At 42.7% G+C, this 25,967-nt stretch overlaps 1 protein-coding gene across 1 annotated transcript in view; it reads left to right on the top strand.

Moving 5' to 3' along the window:
* LOC147678429 (hydroperoxide isomerase ALOXE3-like) overlaps positions 1-25,967 on the top strand; it is a 167,690-nt gene that overhangs the window by 126,947 nt on the left and 14,776 nt on the right. Inside the window, exon 9 of the mRNA XM_086946025.1 lies at positions 5,127-5,213. Within this exon, the coding sequence (XP_086802151.1) occupies positions 5,127-5,213 (87 nt within the window). The remainder of the gene's footprint in view (positions 1-5,126; positions 5,214-25,967) is intronic.

Genomic DNA, 25,967 nt, shown 5'->3' with positions numbered 1-25,967 from the left:
GGGGTAATATCCTCCTCCAGGAGGCCCAACTCATTGGATTTGTCCAGGGGGGCATATGTATGTAGGAAGTCCTCCTGGTATTGAGCATCAAGCTGTAGGGTCTGGTAGAGGGTGGATTATGGGATAACTGAACTTTTGACTCTAAGTACTTTACCTCAGTCTTTAAGTGGCATGCCATATTAAATGCCCAAAAGCATCATGAACCTACTAGAGTGGTAGATGAACCCCTGTGAGCCAGTTAACACAAAAGAAAACTGGAAAGATGCCTCCAAGTTAAACTTGTAACTGGGATCTGGTATGGGCTACTCGTTACAAATTCCAAACACAACAGAGTCAGCTAAGCCTTTAATCCTGCTAGGGTTGATATGTTGGGTATTGGTGTCACATTTTTTAGTTGCAGCTCTTAGACAATTGCAAACTTTGCAGCATTACCTCAGTATGAAAACAAGTTGTTCGACTTTTATAAGTAGCGTCATTTTTATGAAATTCTGTGACACACCTGACTGTGATATTGATTCCATGTGTTGGAAATTAGGTTACTGACTGAGGTGGGTGAAACCCTACACAAGCAGCAACCACAATCTCTGTCAGGGTGAAGCACAAGCAACCCCCAAATTAATTTGTGCTGAACCCTCTGGTAGTGTGGCACAAAAGCTGTCAGGATTAACTTAGAGGCAATGTGTAAAGTATTTATGTAGCACTGCTAAAAGTAGTAAAGAGAAAACGCAACACAAGAAAAATTCTACAATAATTTAGAAAAAAGTTTATAAATTATTTAAAATCAATGCAACAAAAATCTAAACAGTAGAACCAGAAACATGCAAAGAGTTCAGGGGCCTCATTTATGAAAAGTGACGCATCGCTGCGTGAAAAGAGCGATGCGTCACTTTTCACTGCGCACTCCCTGCGACACCAAAGATGCGTCATATTTAATGTATGACGCATCATGTCGCAAGGAGCTACAGATACGTCAGTATTTCTGACGTATCTGGAAGCGCAAAAGTGACGCATTGCTGGAGTGTGTCACAAAAGTGACGCAACCCCAGCAATGCGTCCTTTCACATGGGGAAAGCCCCATGTGAAAGGGCTTGCGTCAGTCTTACGCCTGCTGTGAGGCAGGCGCAAGATTTTGACGCAACAGCGTCCTAAAAGTGACGCAGTGAAATCCCATAGATTTCACTGCGTCACTATTATGAGGCTTTTTGCGGGGGAACGCCCCCTCTGCATACATTATACCTGACGCAGGTATAATGTGGCGCAGGGGTTTAAAAAGTGACGCATCTACCTAGATGCATCACTTTTTAAATATGGCACAACAGGGCGCATGTTTTACGCCGCTGATGCGTCACAAAAAGTGACACATCAGCAGCGCAAAACTGATGCAAGGCCTCATAAATGAGGCCCCAGGTAAGTATCACTTCAAAAAGCACAAAGTGTCACTTGCGGTTATCTGGACATGCAAGACTGGATAAAAGTCAAAAGTTCAGACCAACCGTGATGGAGAGCGGGACAGATACAGGGACCAGGTTAGTCCCGCTGAAAGAGTTATCTTCGAAAGTCCATCGCAAACTGCTATGTTGGGAGTGGAGGAGAGCTTCAAGGGGCAGGGAGAGTATCATGGATGGTCATCGCTATAGCACGAAGAGCAGCCTGTGCGTTGTAGATGATCATCATTGTAAAACACAGATCCTGTTGGACCTCGAGTACAATTGTTGCTGAAGGTTCAAATTGGTGGTCATTGAGGGCTCTGGATGCTGTATTGTGAAGTGCATATCTCGTGTTGCTGGGTGCTCCAGAGCTTCACGTTGGCAGGCGGTGCAGGTGGCAATATCTTGGTGCGAACATGCCCATTTGAAGTTACAAAGAGCCCAAAACTTAAGGATTTCTCCTTCTTTTGAGAAGGTAGCTTAAATGATGTCCCACCAAGGGCCCAGGACCCATACAGCACCGCCTAGGGATCAGGAATTCAGCAGGCCTCAGACAGGCACAGGCAGCAGGTCAGCTGGCCACATGCAGGGCAGTCTTTAGAGCTTGTTATGTCACTGTATCACTAAACAGGAAGTCAGTCAGCTGACCCTTGGAGTCACTTTAACCGGGATGAAGGGTGCAGTCTTCCTTCTAAGTGAGCAGGGCATCAGAGTAGCAGGGCAGCTGTTTAGCAGTCCTTCTGGAAGTAGAGCAGCACAACTGTTGTATCCTCAGGCCCAGAGGTGTACTGAAGAGCTGTGTCTGAGGGCCCAATATTCATACTTGGTGCCAGCGTTGAACTATGAAAATGTTCTGGAGGTTTACACCCCCAGAGGTGCCTGGAATTTCCAGCCTCCCTGCCCCAGCCCCAGCTTGCCTGGGAATGCAAACGACTCGTGTCAAACCCTTTGTGAGCATGCTCAGGCAGAGGCGTGGTGATGTGCAAGTGTGGTAGGTGACAGCTCCTCCTCCCCATCAAGTCAGGAATGGTTCAACCGGCCAACATCTATTCTCCATTTGAGTCAATGTCTAGGAGCAAAACCAACTGGCAGGTTCACCTAGTCATATGACCCAGGATACAGGCTGCAGGCAACAAATGGGTAGGACAGGAAAATGCCTAAAAGTAGCTTTTTCAGGAATGTAACTTAAAACACAACATTACCCTTAAAGAGGGATTTAAATTAGAAATCTTTAGACACCAAACTTGACATTCCCACTTGCTTCCAATTGAAAGTTAGCACTTATCAAATGTAATAAGGTAGCCCAATGTTATCCTGTGGGAGAGGTAAGCCTTGCAATAGTGAAAAATGACTTCAAGAGTTTTACACCACCAGGACATCTAAAAGTTAAAAAGTTCATGTCCAACATTATAAATACACTGCACACTGCTCTTTGGGCTATTTAGGGCCTACCCTAAGGGTGATTTATATTTTGCCAGGTTGAAATTACGGTTTAAATTATACTCACATTTTTTAATGGAAGGCTTGTGACATGTTTAAAAGGCTACCTAAGGGGTGGCGCACTAAGTTGTGCAGGCCCACTAGTAGCATTTAATTAACATTCCTTGGGTACATGTAGTAACATTTTACTAGGGACGTACAAGTAAATTAAAAGTGCCAATTGGGTATAAGCCAATTTTACCATGTTTAAAGGAGAGAATGCACACGTTAGCACTGATTGGCAGTGGTAAAGTTCACAAAGTCCTATGGTCAACAAAAACTATATCAGCAAAACGTTGGGAGGAAGACTACCCTAAGGCTGACAGGCTTAACATAATTGGAATACACCTCTATGTAAGCTCACTCATCCCACTGGTATTCCATCCAAATCTGCTTAATAACACCCTTGAGCATGGAATGCTACAACTAAACCAATTATAGTCTGCTTGAACCAAACAGCCCTGGGTCCACCAACGGCTTCTGCTTTTCCCAGCTACATGGTAATCATCCAGAGTTGAATAGAAAAGACTCATTTAGATGGAGATATTGCTAATGGGTAAAGGAAGCAATTACAATCTCCAGGACCTTTTGCCCTTGGAACAGAAACACCTCACCCAAAAAGATCTCTTAAAAAATAAAAATCCAGATGTGAAGCCATTCACGATTCTCCATATTAAACAGTGCGGTGAAGGCCATAATTTCCTACGGGTCATCCCTACAAAGACTATTTGGAAATACTACACATCATTGAGGTATTCATGCTGCCTGAACATTGGTAAATCTCGGCTGTAATAAGTATTTGAGTTGTATTTGAGTTTTCCCTATTAAACTGTTGCTAGCTAATTTCTTACAAAGAAATCCTCATGTTTTCAATCTTCTGGCTGCCAATTTAAGGCCTCTTCAGTTCACAAAAAGGTTTATTTTAAACTTCAACCTCAGAGCATTTGGTTCACTTTAGGCCTCCTCTCACTAGAGATCAACAACTTAGTAGTCAAGGGTTGGGCTACTTTTCAAGCATCAAATCCCAAACCATCTTGAGTCTGGTAACAAATTGAACCAGCAGTGGTAAGGTAAAGTTTGCCCCTCTGGCTACTGAATAATGGAAAAGCGTGAGTAATAAACAAGCATGGTAGAATGTGGGTGTAAGTAGTGGCCACTTATTTCCTACTTAGAGGGCAGTTTGCGCTGTGCTAAACATTCACTGTCAGTGTTGTAAGTTAATGGATTTGGGTATGGAATCAGCTTACTCCAGAGGGATCCCAGAGGTACCATAACAGACCTCCCCTCTGATCAGGGAGTTGGCGACAATTGGATCTGGTAGAGGCGTCTGCCACAACAGGACAGTAACGTATATAACGCTAGACTTTGTAGCTCGATATGACTGCAGTTAGCCTGTACATTAGTACACTCAATTAGTCCTACTGTTGTTATTACCGTACCCAGGTACGAAAAGTCCTCATTGTTACTGTGTATTGATACTTCTTCTTTCTGTTGTGTCCTAAATGATTGATGTCGGGTAATTGTAAAGTGCTCTGATACACATGGGTTATGTTCGCGCTATATAAAACTCAGAATAAATAAATAAATAATGGAGTTTGAGGAGTGCTTTTTCACTATACAAAAGACAAAATAAGCTGCTGTATTGAAGATGTGGAGGTTTGGGGTTGGGGAGGTTGCAAGAGCAGTGCAGAACCCAAGGGAGGGGGAGCTGCATAAGGTCAAGATTTCAGCATACGTTCAATGAGGTTGAAACCATGCATGTTTCAGTGGGGTAAGGGGTAGTATGGGGTCACTATAGAGACAAGTATGATATTCTTGGTTGATCCTTTTTTTTCTTGAACCTCAAAATATAAATGTACAGTATGTTTTCTACCATGTTCTATGCTCTCTTCCACCTCCCTTTATACTCAGGTTTTGGAATCTGCTCTTACACTCTGCATGTCCTTCGTACACATCTTACTCTTATAAATGTGTAGCCCCTCATGTTTGAGTCTTGGGTGGGATGTGGTTCCCAAAAAAAAAAGTATTGAGGAGCTGAATTTCAAGACTGAGTTACCTGGGCAGAAGTATGTTAAGGCCCCAGGGGATTTGATTGAGAATAACCACTGAGACTCACTCTAGGTGTGCAAAGTGTGATTGTTGTCAACCTCCCCACCCACACCCCTCAAAATTGAGCCTTCCTTGTTGGAGTGAATAACATCCTCTTTGCATTTCCCGCAGCTCCTGTTTCCCCATTTCCGCACCACACTCCACTCCAATATGATTGCAGAGACAAAACTTGTTGAACCTGGGGGTACCTTTGATGAGGTGAGTCATCTAAGTCCTGGATGTAGATACTGAATGTAAGGTAATTGACTGACCCTCCCCTGGGAAAACGTGGCTCATTTTTTAGATCAAGTAGCAACTGTGCTTTACAATGAAAGATGGAACCATTTTTAAAGTGGTGGTAGAGGGCTCCTTATATCATTTGTTCGAGCAACACCATATAACCAGCAGCATTGACCTATTGTGATGTATATGAATAAATGGTCAAACAAAAAAATGAAAAAAGAGAGAAACAAATATCGGAAACCTACTTTTAAGGAAATACTATTTTAAGGAAATACAATTGAAATAAAAATGATATTTAAAAAAATCAGGAACAAACAATATAATTTCATTTAAAGTACATTAAATCTGCAACTGAGTATACCAGTGGTTCCCAAACTTTTTCGACTCGCGGCTCCCTTGACCCATTGGCCATTGCCAGTGGCTCCCCACTGTGACTTTTCTTGGAGGGTGGGGTGGATGTAAGCCGAGCCTCGCGAGTACTTGCATTTTTCTCCCTAAAAATAATTGTGATGAAGCAGATGAAGGTATTATAATCATATACGCAGGGTATTTCTTATTACTAAGGTGGTGTCGCTAATAAAATATTCCTAGTTACACTTCTTTGCCCATTTAGAGTTGCTTCTCAAATGTTTTTATTCCTGTTACAGAGCTAGATAGTACCCTTATGCATGTAGGCCCCATTGCCAAAGTGTTTCTGTGCTTGAAGAATATTTGCATCCACTTCCACTTCTACCCATGTCATAAGTGCCAACACACCTGTCTCAGCTGTGTGACTCATGATTTTTTAAACCACATACAGCTTTATTTTTGCTGTAAAAGTAAAATAAATTCCTGTGATTTCTTTTTTTTTCTTTTTTTAAACGTCCCTCTTTCTTGCTTCCAAATGTTGGCATTATGCTGTAAATGGTGTTTTACTTCCATGTGCTCAAGGACAGAGCAGGCCTGTCTGGAAATGTGTGTGTAATGCAAGAAATGTGTACTGGAAGTATCTATGATTCAAGTACAAATGCCAATACTTCAATTCGCGACTGGCTTGGCAAGCTGACATAGAAGTTTCTATCACAGATGATATATGGCTTTACTGTTGTGAAGTCACACGTAAGATCTTCATTAATGGTCGTCACAGATTAGCACATTTTAAGTTCTTGAATAGAGTTCTTTATACCCCACAACGCCTGCACAGGTACAGATTACGTGATTCGTATAACTGTGAACGCTGTAATATGTCTGATGCTGGGTTCTTCTACATAGCTTGGAAGTGTCCTCAGGTAGAGGTCTTCTGGACAAATGTTTTTAAAAAGTTTGATACTGTAGGGCTCTCCCTCACTCCGGACCCCTTAATTGCGCTATTGAGGTATACGAAGCCCCTTCCAGAAGAACGTACGCAAATTGATAGCAATGGGTTTTCTTTTCGCCAGGCGTAGGCTTGCAATGAGGTGGATGCGAGGTTCTGTAGCTATTACTGCAGAGTGGGAAAAAGATATGATTTATTGTAATACCCAATCCGATGTTTATAATGAAATGCTCCATCCGTGTAACCGCACAAAGAGTTTCTGGCGTCTCTTTGCACAATATCGACTTGCTCGACAGAGTACTGATGAAGCTCAAGAAGTATAATGTATGTGCCACTACTGCCCTTTAATATAACAGTCCCCTGGTCATCCTACTGTTATGTTGTGGATTTCATTTGCCTCGTATGCATATTCTTTTATATTGGTACATATTTTTATGCTATGACCTGTGTATATTAGAACTCCTTTGTAACAAAGCAAATTGGGGTATTACTCCTCCATCTCATATATGCCGCAATACCCAGTGTCTGTAATGTCTGCTTCAGGGATGCTTTTATTGAACATTTGATCTGCTTTTCTTATTGTATTTTTGTCTCTTTGTTTGACTGAAAACTTTAATTAAAATAAATAAATAAAAAATGCCAATACCTAATAATACTTAGTGTGTTTAATAGACAGTACAACTGTACTTTCCTAATAACTTGCATTGGTGTAAAATGCATTTGGGAAAAAAAACTATTAACAAGTCTAACAAAATAAATCAGGTATCTTCCACTTAATTTGGGATTGTTTGAACGGGGGGATCCAGTTAAATATGGCGGTCGTCGCCCTCGACATGCCATCAATTAAGCACTACGTTTACAGCTTTAGGCATGTCACGTACAAATCATCGACATGATGCGTTTAAGTCTAATTAGTTTACCTGAAGCCAATAGACCCTTCAACATTAAATGCATTAAAGTGCTTGGTGCATGGCTCCCCTGGCTAGGTTTGACGGCTCCCCAGGGAGCCACGGCGCCCAGTTTGGGAACCACTGGAGTATAGGTTAAAAACAGAAATAGTAGTCTACGCCATATCTAATCCCAATTAAGTAATAACGTTTTAGAAATGTCAAAATATTCCACCTTTGACTACAAATACAAACCATGCTTGGTTTATCAGTAATACTTTTCTATTGAGGTAATTCCCTATTACAAAAAATACATCTCTCTCTATTTTATATATAGATATATTTCAGTACTGTATAGTTTATAGATGGATCAGAGTTTCCACCGGAAGAGATTTATTAGTTTTGCTAAGAACGTTGTTGCCGTGTTACAAATCTTCACCTAACTTTCTAAAAAAAAGGTTCATCCACCATAGCTCCTTCTTGGAAAGCCCCGGGGTGATCCATCAAGCAGGGTAAAAAAAAGGGGTCTCACAACACTGTTTTGCCTTGTTAGTTCCCTTATGATATTTTGGGTAGCAGTACAGAAACAAATGGCTGAACTAAATGACATCAAATTTGGCAGGGAAAACTTTACTCAGAAAGCGTGTTTTTCATTATTTGGTGTAGATACATTCAGCCGTTGTCGATAAATTTAAGTTTAAAGACAGCTTGGGGTTGTCATGAAGGAGTTAAAATTAGAGTGATATCTGGAAAGTTGGTTCCACGGGACTTCCGCTGTACTGTAAATTAAAAAAATAAGCGTCTCTGATTCGCCGAGGTTGCTTTTTCTCCTTTTTCTCTCATCAGCCACTTCAGTACCATGGAACTGGTACTGGTCCCGCAATATCGAGCAATTTGAATGGCTGGCAGCAACGTGAAAGAAAATGGTACGGCTGCCTTTACAGGACACTGTCCCCATGTCCATAAATTGTTTAAAAAACTTGAGGTACTGCTGATTCCCCCAAGAGTCAGTGTACAAGAAGCAATCCCATTGTAGTGTGGGACTGCGCAAGTTTCAGTAAATGAAATTGCAAGGTCTTGCTGTACCGTGGGGGTAGCACTTGTGTGGCTGCAAACAAAAAAAGAAAAATGTGGGGTGGATGTCCGCAGGGGGTTGGCTGCCCTTGGGAATCTTGGTGCAGGTCCTGCAGTCAACCACCCCTGCACTGGGCCAAAGGCAATCAATGGTGGTGGGTTTTGTTTTTCCTGTATAGGGTCATGTGCAGTCCTTAGCCGCTTGCCAGGCCCTGCGGCTAATCACATACCAAAACCATACTTGTCAGGGGTTTGGGTGCCTGCCTGTTTTTTGGGCACAGGACCTGGCCAGAGTCCATTTCAAAACCTATGATTAGTGGAGGAGTTGCATGAATATGACAAAAAAAACAGAAACAGCAATTCATTAAAAAAACATAGGTTAACGTGCTGTTATAGTTAGGTATGGTAAGAAGAAATGACCTTATGGTAAAAAAAGGTAAACATCCACTTAAAAAACAAAAACTAAATTAACATTTGTAGTGGTTCACTGTTATGGATGCTTTGTTTTCCAGCATCCGTAATTGTAGTTAGGTGTTTAAAGAACTGAAAACGAACATTTAAAAACACAAGAAAAGCACTGAAAATTCATAAGTCATCATTTCCTGAGCTAACTATAAATTGAGCCCCCACATGCACTGCTTATGACTTCACATTTTAAATCAGTTATGACATGATATGATGATAAAATTATTTATAGAGCGCACGTTCACCAGAGGTTTTTTGGCGCTTGGGTGGAGGGGCTTAAGACCAAGGCAGTGGGTAAGAGTTAGTTGTATGCCTGGGAGAAAAGCCAAGCTTTAAGCGATTTCCTTAATTGTGAGTAGGAGGGTATTTGACGCAGTTCCGGAGGGAGAGAATTCCAAAGAAGTGGTGCTTGGGTCGAGAATCTCAGACCACCGTGTTTTTTTTCATTTGAATATGCAAGGGGAGAAGAGGTTCAGTAGACATGTTAAAAGACATAATTGATGATGTCACTAATGAGATCTAAAGTGACATATTGATGACATCACTCAACTTACTGCTCTTCAAATTACTGCACAAACAGCTACAACATTTTAAAACACAACATTGGTCCTAATCAAGTCACAAAATTGTCCTTCGTATATTAATTCAATGTACATGTGTGCATGTACAAATTAGAAACAGTATTGTACTGGAGAAGAGTGGGATTTAGTTTGGTAAAAATTGTATGGTGACTCTTTAGCTACCAGTTAAGTTGTAAGTTCAAACAGTACTTTATTAAAACAAGGCACAAACTAGGGAGAACTATGCAAGATGCAGACGTATGTTGCAAAAAGATTGCTGCTTATATCGATTGCCTGTTGTCAAAAATATTTGAGAAAAATTAAAGCTTTCAGCTTCTTCTTACAAGACATTATTCATTCGTAAATTTGTGTACATGCTTACATAAAAAATGTGTTATGTCGTGTGTAATCTGCCAATTTAAAAGGTGCAGATATTTATTTCCATAAGTTCAGAGAAAATTCTGAGACTTTAAACATTGTTGAGGGATGTTTAGTGTATGGGTGAATTACTTTCATACAGTTGAAGTCACAGTATGATTGTAAGCAACGTTCTAATGATGTATGCAATTCTGCTAATTTCACGATTATGTGGCTGGAACAGGGACTGTTGGAGGGTGCAATTACAGCTAACACAAGCATCTTGGAGACCTCCTCCTTGATTCTGGTTCTCACCTGATCCGACAACCTGTAAACTTTAGTTGTGAGAAGAGAACTGTCTTCAATGTCTATGTCATGGGTACACAAATGTGTAAACCCAGGAATGAGGGAGAACACAGAGGAAAACTGCCCCAACAACTGGGTCAGAGATGGGGGAGAGATTAACACCCCCTGTTGACCCATCTTGCTCCTGGGTTGACAGGAGGTCAGGCAGAGGTAAGGCCCTCTTTCACCCCTTCATCTGTTGCTAAGAGCAAACTGACTTCAGACTTCTCAAAGTGGGGTTTGAAGCAATTTAGGTGGAGCACCCTTAAGGGGTTCCTAGGAGTCTTAAGATCCACTGGTAGGAGGACTCACCCTTCCGCTTCTTCATCTCATATGGGCTTGGGGCCTGTTCAGTTGTTTTGGGTAGCTCTGGGCTCCGCAAGCTCCAAAACCCACACCTTCTGGCCAGATTAAAACTCTATAAACACACCAAAAACAAAAGAACCCTTATTAATCAATATCACCCTATCATATAGGACTTTCCTCAATATGGGTGACCTAGACTTACTGGCAACAACACTCATCTAGTTCTATGGACTTTTTTATAAAAATTATCGGGATGGCTTCACGCTTCCGCCAGGTGTCATGCTTCATCATTGGCCATAGTTAAGCAAAATAAGGCACAAAGTTCCCCGGAAAGGCTGAGATTGATGAGTGTGAATGTGTATAGGGAAACCAAGAGGGGAAGGGAAGGTGGGGAAACCCCTCTTGGGAACTAGAACCCTCACACACCCAGCAAGCTAGGTGTCATGCTTCATCATATGGGTCCTGCTCCTCGTCGGACTGGCGCTGCAATGTCCGACGGGCACCCGCGAAGGGGCTCTTTAGCGGAGATCTTTTGTTCCTGCCATATGGTGCATGCGTGTGAGAGAGCAAAAAAGGTGTAGTCGTGAGAAGGTGGTGATGATAAAAAAGGTGGGTCAGTCCACATGGAGTTTTATTACCATGGCTGGCCCTCCTTGATTAAAATGGTGGGAGGGGAGATAAAGCGCTTTGGTAGTTTCAGGCTGGACTATCTACAACCCTCTGGTGTGGTCGACATGTTTCATGCTAAACTAGCAATTCTTCAGGACCATGGTGACTAGTACTACACAGTGAAATATAGAGTTTATATACAACCTTAACTTGGTTGGTCTGTGGAGCAGGCCAATTGGTCCTGCTTCGAATAATGCGACCCTGGGGTGATCCCTAAGGTGCCCCACAGTCTGCTCCTGTGGGACCTGCACAGGGGAGTCAGGGACCCCAAAGGCGTGCGGTCTCAGCCTGCAACACCTACCCCCATGTGGATTCCGTGGCGGATCCAGAGCGACTGAAATAAATCATCATTGGCCATCCCTTGTTTGCCAAAACATCCTCTAATGGTGAGCGAGACCCTCATTCAGGGCTATGGGCGAATCTTTAAAAGGGAACCAAGGGAAGGGAGTATCCAACAACAATCTATACCTCCTACCATACATACCTTTCTGGGCTTTTATTATTTGGTGGAGGGGGATTAATTAAAAAGTAACATGGGACAATCGAGGCTCTATTATGGTACTCATGTCCACATCAGATCAGTTCGACATGTTTCAGTCCTTAGCTGGCCAGCAATGGGGTCCGGGACTTTCTTCAGGACAGAATTGGACCCTATATGACCCAATAATGTGTCCCTTTCACTACACAGGCATCCTGACTTCACATACACAATGGCAGATTGCTGATTTTTGGTCTCTTCAGTCCGGATTTAGCAAATGTTCCTATAGAAAGACATAAAAACCCATGACAATAAAAGATAAATGTAACAATTGACAAGGATGTACATAACATGTACACGCATAGATATATTAACTTAAATGTGTAGGTGCCAGAACCTTCATATAGACATAACCTGTATGTGAATCTAGCTAATTCGCCATTATAGTCACATTGTGTAAAACCGTATGTATACTGCAAACAATATTAGCCCAATGCATGTGCAAGCCCAACATCCAAATCATGCTTCAATCGTAAAGTGCGCAATATAAATGATACGTTTTAAGCTCAATGAAGCACATAAGTCACTCTTAAAATCTAAAATATCCTTAGCCTAATTATGGGAAGTTCCAACCTTAATGAGGAGCTGTGAGGGAGCCTTATAGTCACACTCTAGAACCATAAAATAAAGCATGTATAGAGAAACAGTTAATCACCCATATTGATAAAGGGTGATCGGGTGGAAGGGGGAAGTTCAGAAGTTCTATTTCCCTTATGACTTACTTCATCAAAGGTCACCCTCAGTGAATCACCTACTGTGTATTCACAGACCTTCTTCCCGAAGTTACCACAATTGCGGTATGTGGACTATGTGCGCGTTCGAATAGGGTCTATGTGGAAGTGGCACCTGACCAACGACGTCGGGAGGAGTGACGGCCTTTGTAAAGTGGAAAAATGTAGTCCTAGCCGCCACTTTGGTACATTTGTGTCCATCGAGGGTTCTGTGTAGTCCCTCATCAGGAGAAGTTTTATCCAATGATTGGCAATGGATCAGAATAGAGAGCCATTTCGCCCCAGCTGTGCATGTCAATTTTGTGAGTTAGAATTTATTTACGCTTTTCGGCCGGCCATATTCTCAAGGAGCAATTTCCCTACGGCCGGTCTGAAAGCCAGTAAATGCCTACTTACGTATATGCAAATCAAAAATATAAAAAATATATGTGCATCATAAATATAATATTTCTTCTCAACAGCGACTGGGTTTAGTGTTCATAGAGTGACCCAGCAGATTTTGCCCAAAACCACATTCAGTAAAAATCTCCTTGTACAAATATACCAGTGGAGGATTACCAACCATGTGCATATTATATTTATATGTGTTCACTACACTTATTGACACTCTCTCAGGGGGACTTTTGATATAGAGATTTTAGCTTAAACTGTAAGCAGATCCATATCAATGCGATTGAGATGTTAATGTCTCAAATGCCTCACATTTATATGTCATACCCAGGCCAAGGATGCAAAAGGAGACTTAAAAATATCATATGGTAGTGACAACCTTTTTGCACATTTGCTACTATAAGGGGTAAATTATAGTTGAAATATTGGTTCAGCGTGGAGGTAGACTTAAATTTGTAACTATTTAATATCATCATTCAGGCCATCTATATGAGTTTTCAAACTCTTCACCCACCGCTGTTCTCTCTCAAGCAGTATTTGCTTGTGTCATTTCCTGGTCTATATCCTATGTCCTCCAATATAACCCACAGTAGATCATTGTCTGTGTGTTGTTTACTGAGGTAATGTTTCATTAGGCAAGTAGGTGTCTTCCTACACCTAATGGCACTTTGATGTTTATTAATTCGTAGCCGAATGTTTCGGGTTGTCATGCAAATATATTTCTTGTCAGCGGGGAGGATCGAAATAGTTACAAGGTTTTGGAGGTTGGCTCAACCTTGTGTCTCACTAATGAAATCGAAATCATGGTTGAAGAAGCAAAGAATATGGGCTAGAATGGCGCTGTTCTACATCCTGCCCAAATTACATAAGAACAAATCCCCCTCCCCCCACCCTTTCAGGATGTCTCATTGTTTCAGGAATCAACTATATTCGTGAACCTTTGTCACAATTATGTGACTGGTTCTTAAGACTATTAGTTAAAAAGATGCCCTTGTTCCTGAAAGATACCAAAGAGGTGCTGTGTCTTATCAACACCCTAAGTATGGATTCCAATGTAGACATCTTGATGACAATGGAAATAGAGGCCCTATATACATCTATACCCCAAGAACAGACTCTTATTACTATTGGGAATCGTCTCAGAGCCACCGATATTGATACTTTTGCTCCTATTGAGTTTGTATTGGATTGCGCTAGAATAGCTCTCACTGACAACTTTTTTGAATGTGAGAGAACCATATACTATCAGGTGAAGGGCACTTCTATGGGAAGTACCTTCACCCCAACTCTGGCATGTCTATATGTCTATCTTTTGAAGTGTGAACACATTTACAATGATTTGAAACCTTATCTAACAAACATCAGATTATGGCATAGGTACATTGATGATGTCCTTGTGATTTGGGGAGGTGATTTGACTTTAGCAACTGAATTTTGTGCTTGGGTCAACACCAGGGACCCTTATTTACAATTCACTCACAACATTGACAAGACATCATTTATTTTTTTCGACCTTAATATCAACACGGTGGGAGATGAAATAATCACTAAAGTACATGAAAAACCAACAGACAAAAATAGTCTGCTATGATTCTATAGCCACCACCTGAAACCTATAAGGGAAAATTTGCTGTTCGGGCAATTTATACGGATTCAACGAAACTGCTCAGACACTGTTACCTATAATGAACAAGCAGATAGATTCGCCGATAGACCAAAGTCACATAGATATCCATCCAGGGTGTTGGTGAAGCCAAAGAAAAGAACCCACAATAACAACAGGGAGGCCCTTTTGGATACCTACCCCTGGGAGACAGAGGACATGATAACATGTGTGACCCATTTATACCGGATTCCAGAAAGGTGAAACAGATAATCTCCAAGATTTGGACCATACTAAAAACGACTGGTTGTGATTGGAAATTGCCACTATTTTCCTTCAAACATTGTATGAGCATAAGGACAAATTGGTTCACACGTCTACCCCTAATGAGAAGAATACTTTACAGAAACATTGTGGGAACTTCCCCCAGTGGTTGGACATTTTCCATGTAGTAATTGCTCAGTATGCTTGTTTACCAAACAACAGAAAGCGCTAGACATTGGGACTGATCGACCTTGGGTTCTAAGACATCATACCAACTGTAACACTGAGAACGTGGTATATCTGATCACATGCCCCTGTGACAAAAAATATATTGGCATGAAAACCTGTATGATTTGGCTAAGAATTAATAAACATCAGAGCACTATTACGTGTAGGAACACATATACGTGCCTAATGAAACATTATTTCAGTAAACAACACACAGAGAATGAAATACTATGGATTATATTGGCGGAGGTAAGATATCGACCTGGAAACTACATGAGCAACACACTGCTTGAAAGAGAACAGCAGTGGGTGAAACATTTAAAAACTCATATAGATATCCTGAATGATGATATTCCATGGTTACAAATATAAATTTACCACCACGCTGAACCATTATTATGACTACAAGTTACCCCTTGTAGTAACAAATGTGTAATAAGGGTATCACTGCCATGGGATATTTTCCAGTCTCCTTTTGCATCGAAGACTTGGATATGCCATATAAATTTGAGGCATTTAAAACATTAGCATTTTCATTGCATTAATATGGATATGCATAAGGTTTAAGCTACAATCTCCTTAGCAAAATGCCTACTGAGAGAGTCAATAATTGTAGTGAACAAATATAAATATAATATACACATGGTTAGTAATCCTCTACTGGTATATTTGTACAATGAGGTTTTTTCCGTATTTTTTGGCAAAATCTTCTGTGTCACTCTATGAGCACTAAACACAGTCACTGCTAAGAAGAAATATTATATTTATGATCTGTATATATTTATTGTATTTATGATGTGCATATACATAAGTAGGCATTCATTGGCTTTTGGACCGTCTGTAGGGAAATCCCTTTTTGAGGACAAGGCTGGACAAAAAGTGAAAATGAAGTGAAAATCAGAAAATTGACACGCACAGCTGAGACGAAATGGCTCTTTATTCCGGCCCATTGCCAATCATTGGATAAAACTTCTCCTGATGAGGGACTATACGGAATTCTCAATGGACACAAATGTACAGGCGCGGAGGCTATGACTACATTTCCCAATTTACCAAGCCTGTTGCCTTGCCCGACGTCATCGGTCAGGCACCACTTCCGCATAGACCCTATTAGAACACTAACATGCCGCAATCGCTGCAATGTCGGGAGGAGGTCTGTGAATACACATTAGATGTTTCAGCGAGGGTGAACTTTGACGAAGTAAGTCATAAGGGAAATTGAACTTCCGTACTTCCCTTGTTCCACCCGATCGCCCTTTACGAATAAGGGTGCTTAACTGATTCTCTATACGTGTGTTATTTTGCTCCCATTTCTGGCTATTTCCCTCTCTGCTCCTCTATAAGGTTGGAACTTCGCATAGTTAGGGTAAGAATATTTTATATTCAGAAAGTGTATGTGTTTCGTTGAATTTAAAACTTATAATTTATAATGTGCACTTTCCAATTGAAGCATGATTCGGATGTTTGGCTTGCACATGCATGGGGCTGATATTGTGTGCAGTACACACAAGGTTTGACACAATGCAACTATAATGGCAAATTAGCTAGATTCACATACAGATTATGTCTATATGAAAGTTCTGGCGCCCACACCTTTATGTTAATACTAGCAGCCCGTCCCGACCTTGTCCGGGTATGAGTTGCTGCCGGCCAGTAGTATATTGTTTTGTAGGATTTCGTTTTGATAGCATTTCTTATCTGTGACAGGCCTTTGAAACGCTCTGATTCACAGTGCACTGCTGATGCACTTAAGAGTGCGCGTTCAGTAGTGTGTGAACTCGAGTTTCCCTACTTTATTTTTCCTTGCAATATTATATAGCGCAAACTCGACAACATGGCATGAGCACAATTTACATTACAGAAGAACACATTCATTTGTGGTAGGCACAGGGAGACAAAGCGATTTGCCTGGAATCACAGTATTGAGCTAATGCTGAGATTCGAACGTAGTTCCCCAGCTCTAAAGTTCGCAATTCTAGAACTTGTGGCGGGAGGTGTGTCTAAAAGTGTATGTCGGTGCTGGCCTTCAATGAGAGAGACCTGTGCATTTTTCAAATCGGTGGTGAAAAAATATGGGTATGTTGCTGGAGATGTGGGCCGCCGTGACACCAATGTACTTACCAGGGAGGGTAAACACCCATTATTCCGCAACATTCTTTCCGCATACCATCACTCCGCATACTTTCATTATGAAAGTACCATGACTCCGCAATGCCATAATAACGCATGGCATTACATTTGATATACTTTTACCACGCATACATTTACAACAAAATTCGTTGTAAATGCATGAATGGTAAAAGCATGTTTTTTTTTAAATGTTTGGCTAAGGTAAGTATGGGTATAGGGGTATATGTTTTGGGGGTACTGAGGTATATGTTTTGGGGTGTTTGGGTATTTAAGGGTTCAGATATAGTTTTGGGATATGGGGTACAGGGGTAGTTTTAGGGTTTAGGGATAGGTATGGGTTTTGGGGTAGAGGGGTATTTTTAGCGTTCAGGGCTAGGTTTGGGGTTTGGGGTATAGGGGTATTTTTAGGGTTCAGGGGGTAGGTTTGGGTTTTGGGGTATAGGGGTATTTTTAGGGTTCAGGGGTAGGTTTGGGTTTTGGGGTACAGGGGTATTTGAAGGGTTAAGAGCTAGGTTTGGGTTTTGGGGTACAGGGGTATTTTTAGGGTTCAGGGGTAGGTTTGGGTATTGGGGTACAGGGTTATTTTTATGGTTCAGGGCTAGGTTTTGGTTTTGGGGTACAGGGGTATTTTTAGGGTTCAGGGGTAGGTTTGGGTTTTGGGGTACAGGGATATTTTAGGGTTCAGGGGTAAGTTTGGGTTTTGGGGTACAGGGGTATTTTTAGGGTTCAGGGCTATGTTTGGGTTTTGGGGTACAGGGTATTTTTAGGGTTATGGGGTAGGTTTTGGTTTTGAGGTACAGGGGTATTTATAGGTTTCAGGGCTAGGTTTTGGGGTACAGGGGTATTTTTAGGGTTTAGGGATAGGTTTGGGTTTTGGGGTACAGGGTATATTTATAAGGTTAAGATGGGTTAGTGATTAAGGGTGCTGGGGTCTTTTAAGGAGTAAAGGTGGGTTATGATTATGGGGTGCAGGGGTATTTAAAGAGAGCAGGGTGGACACCCGGAGCTGGAATGTACAGAACCTGAAAAGAAAAAACAATGAAATATTGGGCACAACGCTCGCTTTTTGTTCCGTAATCCCGCGCCCGCACACGCCCACGCCCCCAGCACACGCCCACGATATGAGACACGGCATGAAGGGCGGAACGTACCACACACGCCCAGCGTTTGTCACACCCCCAGCACATGCCCACAGCACAACGCAGACACGCCCACAAGGGACTACTTTGTTGGCACGGTTCTTTTACCTTTTAAATGTATATGGTGGGCGTCTGCATAGCCTATGTCCTTCTGTTGCAACTGCCCTTTCCAACGCTGTATTGGGTGTTGTGATTGGTGCAGTGGTTCCTGAGATCACCCGCCTCAAAGGTTTGGGCTCTCTCTTTAATGGTATGTGCACATCCAGCACACCGATTCCATAAGCAGCTCGACCACTGTTAATGCCTGATGCGTTTCTGGAGTATCTCAATTTCTACCCGGCAATGGAACTAGAAGTATGCCGCGGAAAACAAGAACTTTCTCCTAAAAGCATCACCCACCAGAGGGGAATAATTGACGAACTCTGCACCACAAGGACCAGCATGCCTTACAGGAAGGCTCACTAAGGGCCGCCCACCAGAGGGTTAAAAAAGCAAATGGGAGCAATCACCTTGTTGGCTGCGAGTTTGGTGGATGCTGTGGCTTACCTTTGAAAAAGGTTGTGAGACCGAAATGCATCAGGATTGCCAGAGCTGCAAATAAAGACACTATCAGCAGTCCGTTGTGTGTGCGGCTCGTTTCTTCCTGCGGGGAGAGTTTGAGGATGTTATACCAGCATGGTTCTGCCGGGAGGATCGCACCGCTTGTAAAGAGCGCCATTACTGCCCGCATTGAACCACAGTTGTTGATCCGGTAAAACCGGAAAAGGGACAGTAGTGCGCCGCCAAATACTGTGTTTGGCTTGGTATCCTGCAATTCGAAAAGGGTCTTGCGAGGAGATAACGGAACTAGAAGTATGCAGCGGAAAACAAGAACTTTCTCCTAAAAGCATCACCCACCAGAGGGGAATAATTGACGAACTCTGCACCACAAGGACCAGCATGCCTCACAGGAAGGCTCACTAAGGGCCGCCCACCAGAGGGTTAAAAAAGCAAAGGGGAGCAATCACCTTGTTGGCTGCGAGTTTGGTGGATGCTTTGGCTTACCTTTGAAAAAGGTTGTGAGACTGAAATGCATCAGGATTGCCAGAGCTGCTAATAAAGACACTATCAGCAGTCCGTTGTGTGTGTGACTCGTTTCTTCCTGCGGGGAGAGTTTGAGGATATATATATATATATATATATATATATATATATATATATATGTATATATGTATATTGTAACAGCAAGTTTCACAAAGACGCCGCACTCTTCTTGGGTGGTTTAAACACAAATTTATTTCAACTTCAAATCTCTTGGTTCACCTACGCGTTTCGAACTTAGCAGTTCCTGATCACGTGATCAGGAACTGCAGGAACTATATATATATATATATATATATATATATATATATAGATATATATATCAAAGAGGGTTTTGCGGAATTTCCCTCTAAAATAAAGTGAGATTTGGGACTATCGACAGATATCGGGTATAAGAACAATAAATCTCGGTGAACCTTGCTGAAAAACAACAAAGAGAACTGTTTTTCAAAATGTATTGCATGTACACCTTAAAAGATAAGCATACAAAAGTGAATCTTGGAAAATAGCATTCTATGAATTGGCTTATATGAAAAAGATATGCCATTTATCTTGCAAAATATTTTCAGAACTTTAAAATAGAAAATAAGTCTATCTGTACTTGCTGGTATTATCTTTTAACTCTTGCCAAAAGACTAGGGACATGCATTTGATTTTGGTGAGCATCGCCCTCCGTAGTTAAAACGATGGAGTACCCTGTCCTTCAAACCCTTTGCCTGCTTGTCTCATTTAGAAATGGACGGACCTTACATTTTTTGTAGAGATACCCACTGTTGGCTCCATGGATAGAAAACTTCCTGTGATGGCCCAATGAGGTAGGGCTATGGAGTAAAGGTATTGCACCGTTTAGCGGACAGGTTAGTGCCTTTTTTGTCCAGTCTATCACAGCTAGGAAGGTGAAAGACAAAAAAATTACCCTCACACCCTGGGAGAAAACTCCCAGTGTGTGGGTCATTAGTTTTAGCCTTTGTGAATATTTGCCCTGATGTCCATGTTGTGATTCTGCAGATATCAAGTACATGGCATTGTAGCATCCTTGCCCCAGGTGGAGTTGGCCCTCAGTACTTCTGGAGGCTGCTTTTCAGTCAATGCATAGCGGATCTTAATGCAGAAAACTATCCACCTTGAAAAGGTCCTTTTGTACACAGGCTTGGCCTTCTTTACCCTCAAAGAAGCCCACAAAAAGCTGATTGTCCACCGAGTTTACCTGGGAAAAGGTGTAATGTGGCTGTACCGACAGAAAATGGAGTTCACTCTAATGAGGATCTGAAGTTATCTCAAACAGGAATACGGTCTACAATGTCAGAAGGAATACTGGACAGCTGTGCATCTGTTCACATGAGGTGTACATGTGGAAAGCGAGACAAAATTTAAGATCCCACTGAGTTATCACAAAGCGTTTGGGGGAAACATGTCAGGACTTTTATAAATCTCATCACAACAGGTGATCTGAAAAAGAACATTTAGTTCTGCAAATGCAAAACTGCCATAGGGCTGACAAATAACCATTTGCGGTACCCACTGCAAGTCTTTCCAAGGCCAGAAATAAAACAAAGAACAATACATCTGACCGGTTTGCCTGTAATGGGTATGTAGTGCGTGTGCTACACCAGGCCACAAACTTGTGCCAGCAACCAGGCATACAGAGTTTGTACATGGATATCTGGCATCAAGAACGACATCCACAACTTTGGTATGAAGATCGAATGCAGTCAACTGACACCGCTCATTCTCCACGCATGGAGGTGCAGATTGTGCAGCTTGAGGTGCAAACCCTTCTCCCTTGTCAGTAGCCTGATCGAAGGACTGGTGCTCATGGCTAGAAGTTCTGAATGTCACACTTACCATGCCCTTTCTGAAGCCATTAGGATGGCTTGGGTCTGATTGTTCCTGATCTTCTTCAGAACTCCGGCAGAAGGGGCACAGTGAAAAGGCATACAGGAGTGCCATGCTCCAGTTTATCCGGACTGCATCTCTAAGAGAGATCCTATTGGAATCTCCGCTGTGCAGAAGTTGGACAGTGCATGTTCTCACTGGTAGCGAGAAGATCTAGCCAGGGTACTCCCCACTGCTGGAAGATGCCCTGTGCTACCTCTGGATGTAGCCCCCATTCGTGATCCACCAGGCTCAACTGGCAGTTTGTATGCCCTGACATTCAAAGATCCTGCCATGTGCTTCAAATTCAGGAAAATGCCCTGATGCTCCAACCAGCTCCAGAGACAAAGTATCTCTTGGCGCAGGACCAATACCCACACCGCCCCCCCATTGATTGTTGTAGTACCATATTGTGGTGGCGATGCCTGTTAATGGTAGCAAGGTTTTCAGCGCTCTGGCCTTTTTCGGAGACCAGAATCCTATGATCTCCACTTCCCCCAGATGACCTCCCTATCCCAACAATATCACATCCATCACCACTAGCTGCTCTTGCGGGGCAGGGAGATGGGTTTTTTCCTGATCCAAAGGCAGTCTAGAAGTCACCACTGCAGATCTTCAGCAGCCTTGTCCAAAATCTGGAAGGAATCAAACAGGTTCCCCTGGTGCTGGGCCCACTAATGCTTCATGTTCATTGCAGAGCATGCACCTGCCACCTGGCATAGTTGAATAGGATGCAGGCTGTCAAGAGTCCAACAAGCTTAAGAACCAATCTCACTGAAACCCAGGAAAAAGCTGAAACATTGAGATTGTAGGCTAAATGCCCTGGACTCATTGTGATGGAGGGAATGCCCAAAACAGCAATGTATCTAAAAGGGTCCTGATGAATTGGAGTTTTTGAAAATGAGTCCGGTGTGAATTTGGCTTGTTGATGCTGAACCCCAAAGAAGCCAGGCGGTTTCCTGTCATCTGGGGGTGGTCTATGACTGACTGTTGCAAGCCTGTCTTCAACAAACAGTCATTGAGGTAGAAGAAAACCAGAATGAACAGCCTCCAAAGATGTACTGCACCCACCACTATAATTTTCATGAATACCAAAGGGCACTGGTGTGGTCAAAGGGGTGCATGGCAAATTGAAAATGCTCCTGGCCTACCTTGAATCACAAGTAGAATCTGTGGAATTGTGGGACGGCCATGTCAAAGGAGGCATCCTGCAGGTCCAGAGCCACCATCCATTTGCCTGGATACAGGGCAGACCGAACCTGGAACAATGTGAGCATCTTGAATTTTGTCTTCAGCAAGAAGGCACCCAGAAGGCGGAGAGCTAAAATAAGATGAAGGGCTCTGTCCTCCTTAGGCATGAGGAAATAGCATGGGCAAGAGCCAGTCACTATTTCCAGGTTCAGAATCATCTCTATGGCTCCTCTCTATGCCTCCTATGGCCAAAAAAGCCTACATCTCTTGAAGCAAGATGGAAAGATGCTCCTCTGAAAGATGCTCTGATGTGAGTGGACGAGGCAGGAAGCTAAAAGGAATGACAGAGAAGAGCCTTGCTGAATGATCTGAAGAACCCACCTGTCATATATATTTTGCCACCCTTGGACAAAATTTATGATCCTGCCTTCCATAGGGTGGTCGTGTACCACTAAGGGCAAACTAGAGTGGCTTGGAGGTTGATGTGTCAGTTCACTGCGGGATTTGCTGCCCCTGGTAGCCTGATCGCTGTTTGCTGGATCCCTGCCGGACCCGAAAAGGCCTGGGATGCCTGTTGCAGAAGAGGTAGGCCTTAGCATTGCTGTTACGCCAACACTCTGGAGTAACCTCAAAAGGGTAAAATTTCTGAGGGTACTGTCTTGCTAGTGTGGAAAAGTGTAAGGAACATGCTGTGGTAGAGCTTTCCTTGAAGTGTTCCAACTCTGAATTATCCTTCTTACGAAACAGGTGAGCTCATTCGAATGGCATATTCAATAAAGAGGCCTTCACGTCACCAGAGAAGCCCATGGTTCTCATACAAGTGTAATACCAAAGCACCACGTGATTGCCAATACTCTGCCCAAGCAGTCCGGAGTGTCCGGTCTAAAATGGGTAATATATATTGCCACATTCTAACAAACCCAGATGGTTTGGGCCAGGTAGACCTGAAATTCTTAAGGAACTGCCTGCAAAATCTTGCCAACCATGTCCCATTTAGCAAGGGAACATTTCCCCAGATAACAGCCTACTTTGAATGACCAGAGGGCTACAATGGCCGAAGAAAATATCCATTCTCCGAAAGCTTCCACTCCTTTTGCTCCCTGTATGGCTGAATCACTGGCATTATTTGAGGTTTGCCCTGTTGGTAGAAGCCAATACTGTTAGAATTTCTAGTGTAGGGTGCTGTGTCGATAGAGCAACGTCAGCTGGTGCCAGCATGTGGCACCTGCCAACCTACCCGTTTGCTGGTGGACAAGAACAAGGCGTAGTCCAGATGCCAAATAAGGCGTTAGTCATGGCCTCATTAAATTATAGCCGAGCCTCAGAGGATGCCTGTAAAGGTTGCAGAACTTCTTTCAACACATTAGTTTTAATCTCCACCGTTGGCAGCTGTAGGTCTAAGACTCTACTGCTCATCTCATCACCAAAGCAAAGGAGGCACTCTATTCTGTTGATGGCCCAGAGGGAGAACATAACCCAGTGTCTGGAAAGTGCTCAGCCGCTGGCCACCGGAAAGTCCATGCATTAACTGTCATCATCTAATGTGGGGGGGAATAATCCCCATTATCTGCATTGTCACCTCCAAAAGCTGATTGACTTTGATCAGTATAGGAACCAAACAGTTGTTGGACCTGGTGTGGCTCTGAGGTAGAGGCATGGTTCTGTTCTGAGTCTAAATGAATTGGGGCCCGGTGCATCAGTACGAATTGGGATATGGCCTTGCCTGGACTCGAGATTAATTCAGCTCAAAGTCAGATAGGACTATTAGGACAGTGTCTTCCTCTGTCATATGCAGGGTCTAGCCCAGCATCAACACCAAAGGGACTGGTGTGGATTTGGGTGCCGGATTGGAACCCAAGACAGGTTCAGTTGGCACAAATGGAGAAGAGGGTGGACCTGCAGGCACTAACCCAACTGGAGGCCTCAGCGGATACTTTGGGGCCCATTAGGATGGTGGGCGGATCGCCGGCCTGGCAGGGGTGATCCGCCCGCCATCCGCTCCCGAATGACCCCCCGCCATATTAGTATGGTAGGGGGGTCCGAAGCGGACGGAAAGACCGTCCGCCGCTTTTTTGCCACGGTCGCCTAGTGACCGGGGCGGAAAAAGGGTTTATATGGTGGCAGTGTCTATTAGACACCGCCAGCCATATTACAATGGGCATCTCTCAATGCGGAGTCTCCTTTGGGGGCCTGTTGCGGGCCCCAATGGACTCCGCGGGGTGGGGTTGCACATGGGGGGGTACCTATGGTAACCCCCTGCGTTTCAAAGTACAACATGGCAGGCACAGCACGGTGCCTGTCATGTTGTGCTTTGAAATGCACAACATGCATTTTTAGCATTTAGCACCCCCCGCCGCAATGTTAAAAATGCGGGATGCGCCCACCACTGTGGCGGGTGCATCCTAATTCCACCCACAGGACCCCCGCCCTTACGGCGGGCGGTCTCTTTCCATGACAGGATGACGGGCGGACAAAGTCCGCCCGTCATCCTAATGAGCCCCCTAGTGTTCAAAAGTGTGCCATAGGGAGCAGGATGAGTGGCAGAGATTTGCAACATGGCCCCTGTAAAGGCTACAATATGTTGTGATGTTGCCAACAGCCCTGGAAACTCTGGGATCATTGGAATCGGTTGCAGAATCAGCTCCTCAGTGTTGGACCAGAAGTGAGACCGAGTGGATCCTTAACACCTTCACAACTTCGCAGGTTAAGAGTGGTGGGAATTGGACACATTCTGCGTGGCCTTCTTGTGCTATTGTTTTGACTTCAGCTTACTGGAAGACCTGGACCACGATGAGGACCTGTTTTAGTAATGGTCCAAAGAGTGGGCATGAGTCGGTGCCCTCAACTTTGAGCACGTCTTCTGCGACTTCTTTCAGTGTTCTGTGACATAAAGCTTTGCTTCATGTTCCCAAATCGCCTTCAGATTCATGGTGCTACAGCACTATTCATTTTAAAATAAATCTTGAATTAAAGAAAATATACTAAATTTAAATTAAAATTATTTTTGTAAAGTTTAGATTAAAAAATAAATTTCCACCTAAAGATAAATAATTTTTAAAAGTAATGCACAGAATTAACGAAAATTAATTTACAGTTTAATAAAAACTATTGACACAACATTAATTTTTAAATTCTAATTAGGGAATAAATATATTTTATAATTCAATAACAAATCTGTACTTTTTGTATATATGTTATTTACATTAAATTATACTAATTTATATTTTTACCAATTTCAAATATTTTAATTCAATTTAAAATTGTTTGTAAATGGACTTTATTTTAATTCCCTACCTCCATTATTTTCAATGGGAGGGTGTGGCAGTTCCCATGGATGGCCATGTGTGGTGTTTAACTTACTATGTGCTTTTTTTTTTAGTAGTAACATACACTCCGATTTTGTGAATAAGCAGAAAGTAGTAAAATGACTCAAACATTGTAAATTACTCAAAAGCGTAAGTTGTCTTCGTGAATCGGGTCCTTAATTATCCTCAGTTGCAAACCACATCTGCACAATTAGAGGCTAAAGCTAGTCACAGATGCTAGATTTTACAATTTTCCCATATGAGAAAAAGAACATGATTTTCTTGATTGTCAGACTGAG

This window comes from Lissotriton vulgaris, chromosome 12, assembly GCF_964263255.1.
Source record: "Lissotriton vulgaris chromosome 12, aLisVul1.2, whole genome shotgun sequence".
Taxonomy (NCBI): Eukaryota; Metazoa; Chordata; class Amphibia; order Caudata; family Salamandridae; genus Lissotriton; species Lissotriton vulgaris.
The sequence above is the reverse complement of the archived record's forward strand: the minus strand, read 5'-3'. Positions and strand labels throughout refer to the sequence as shown.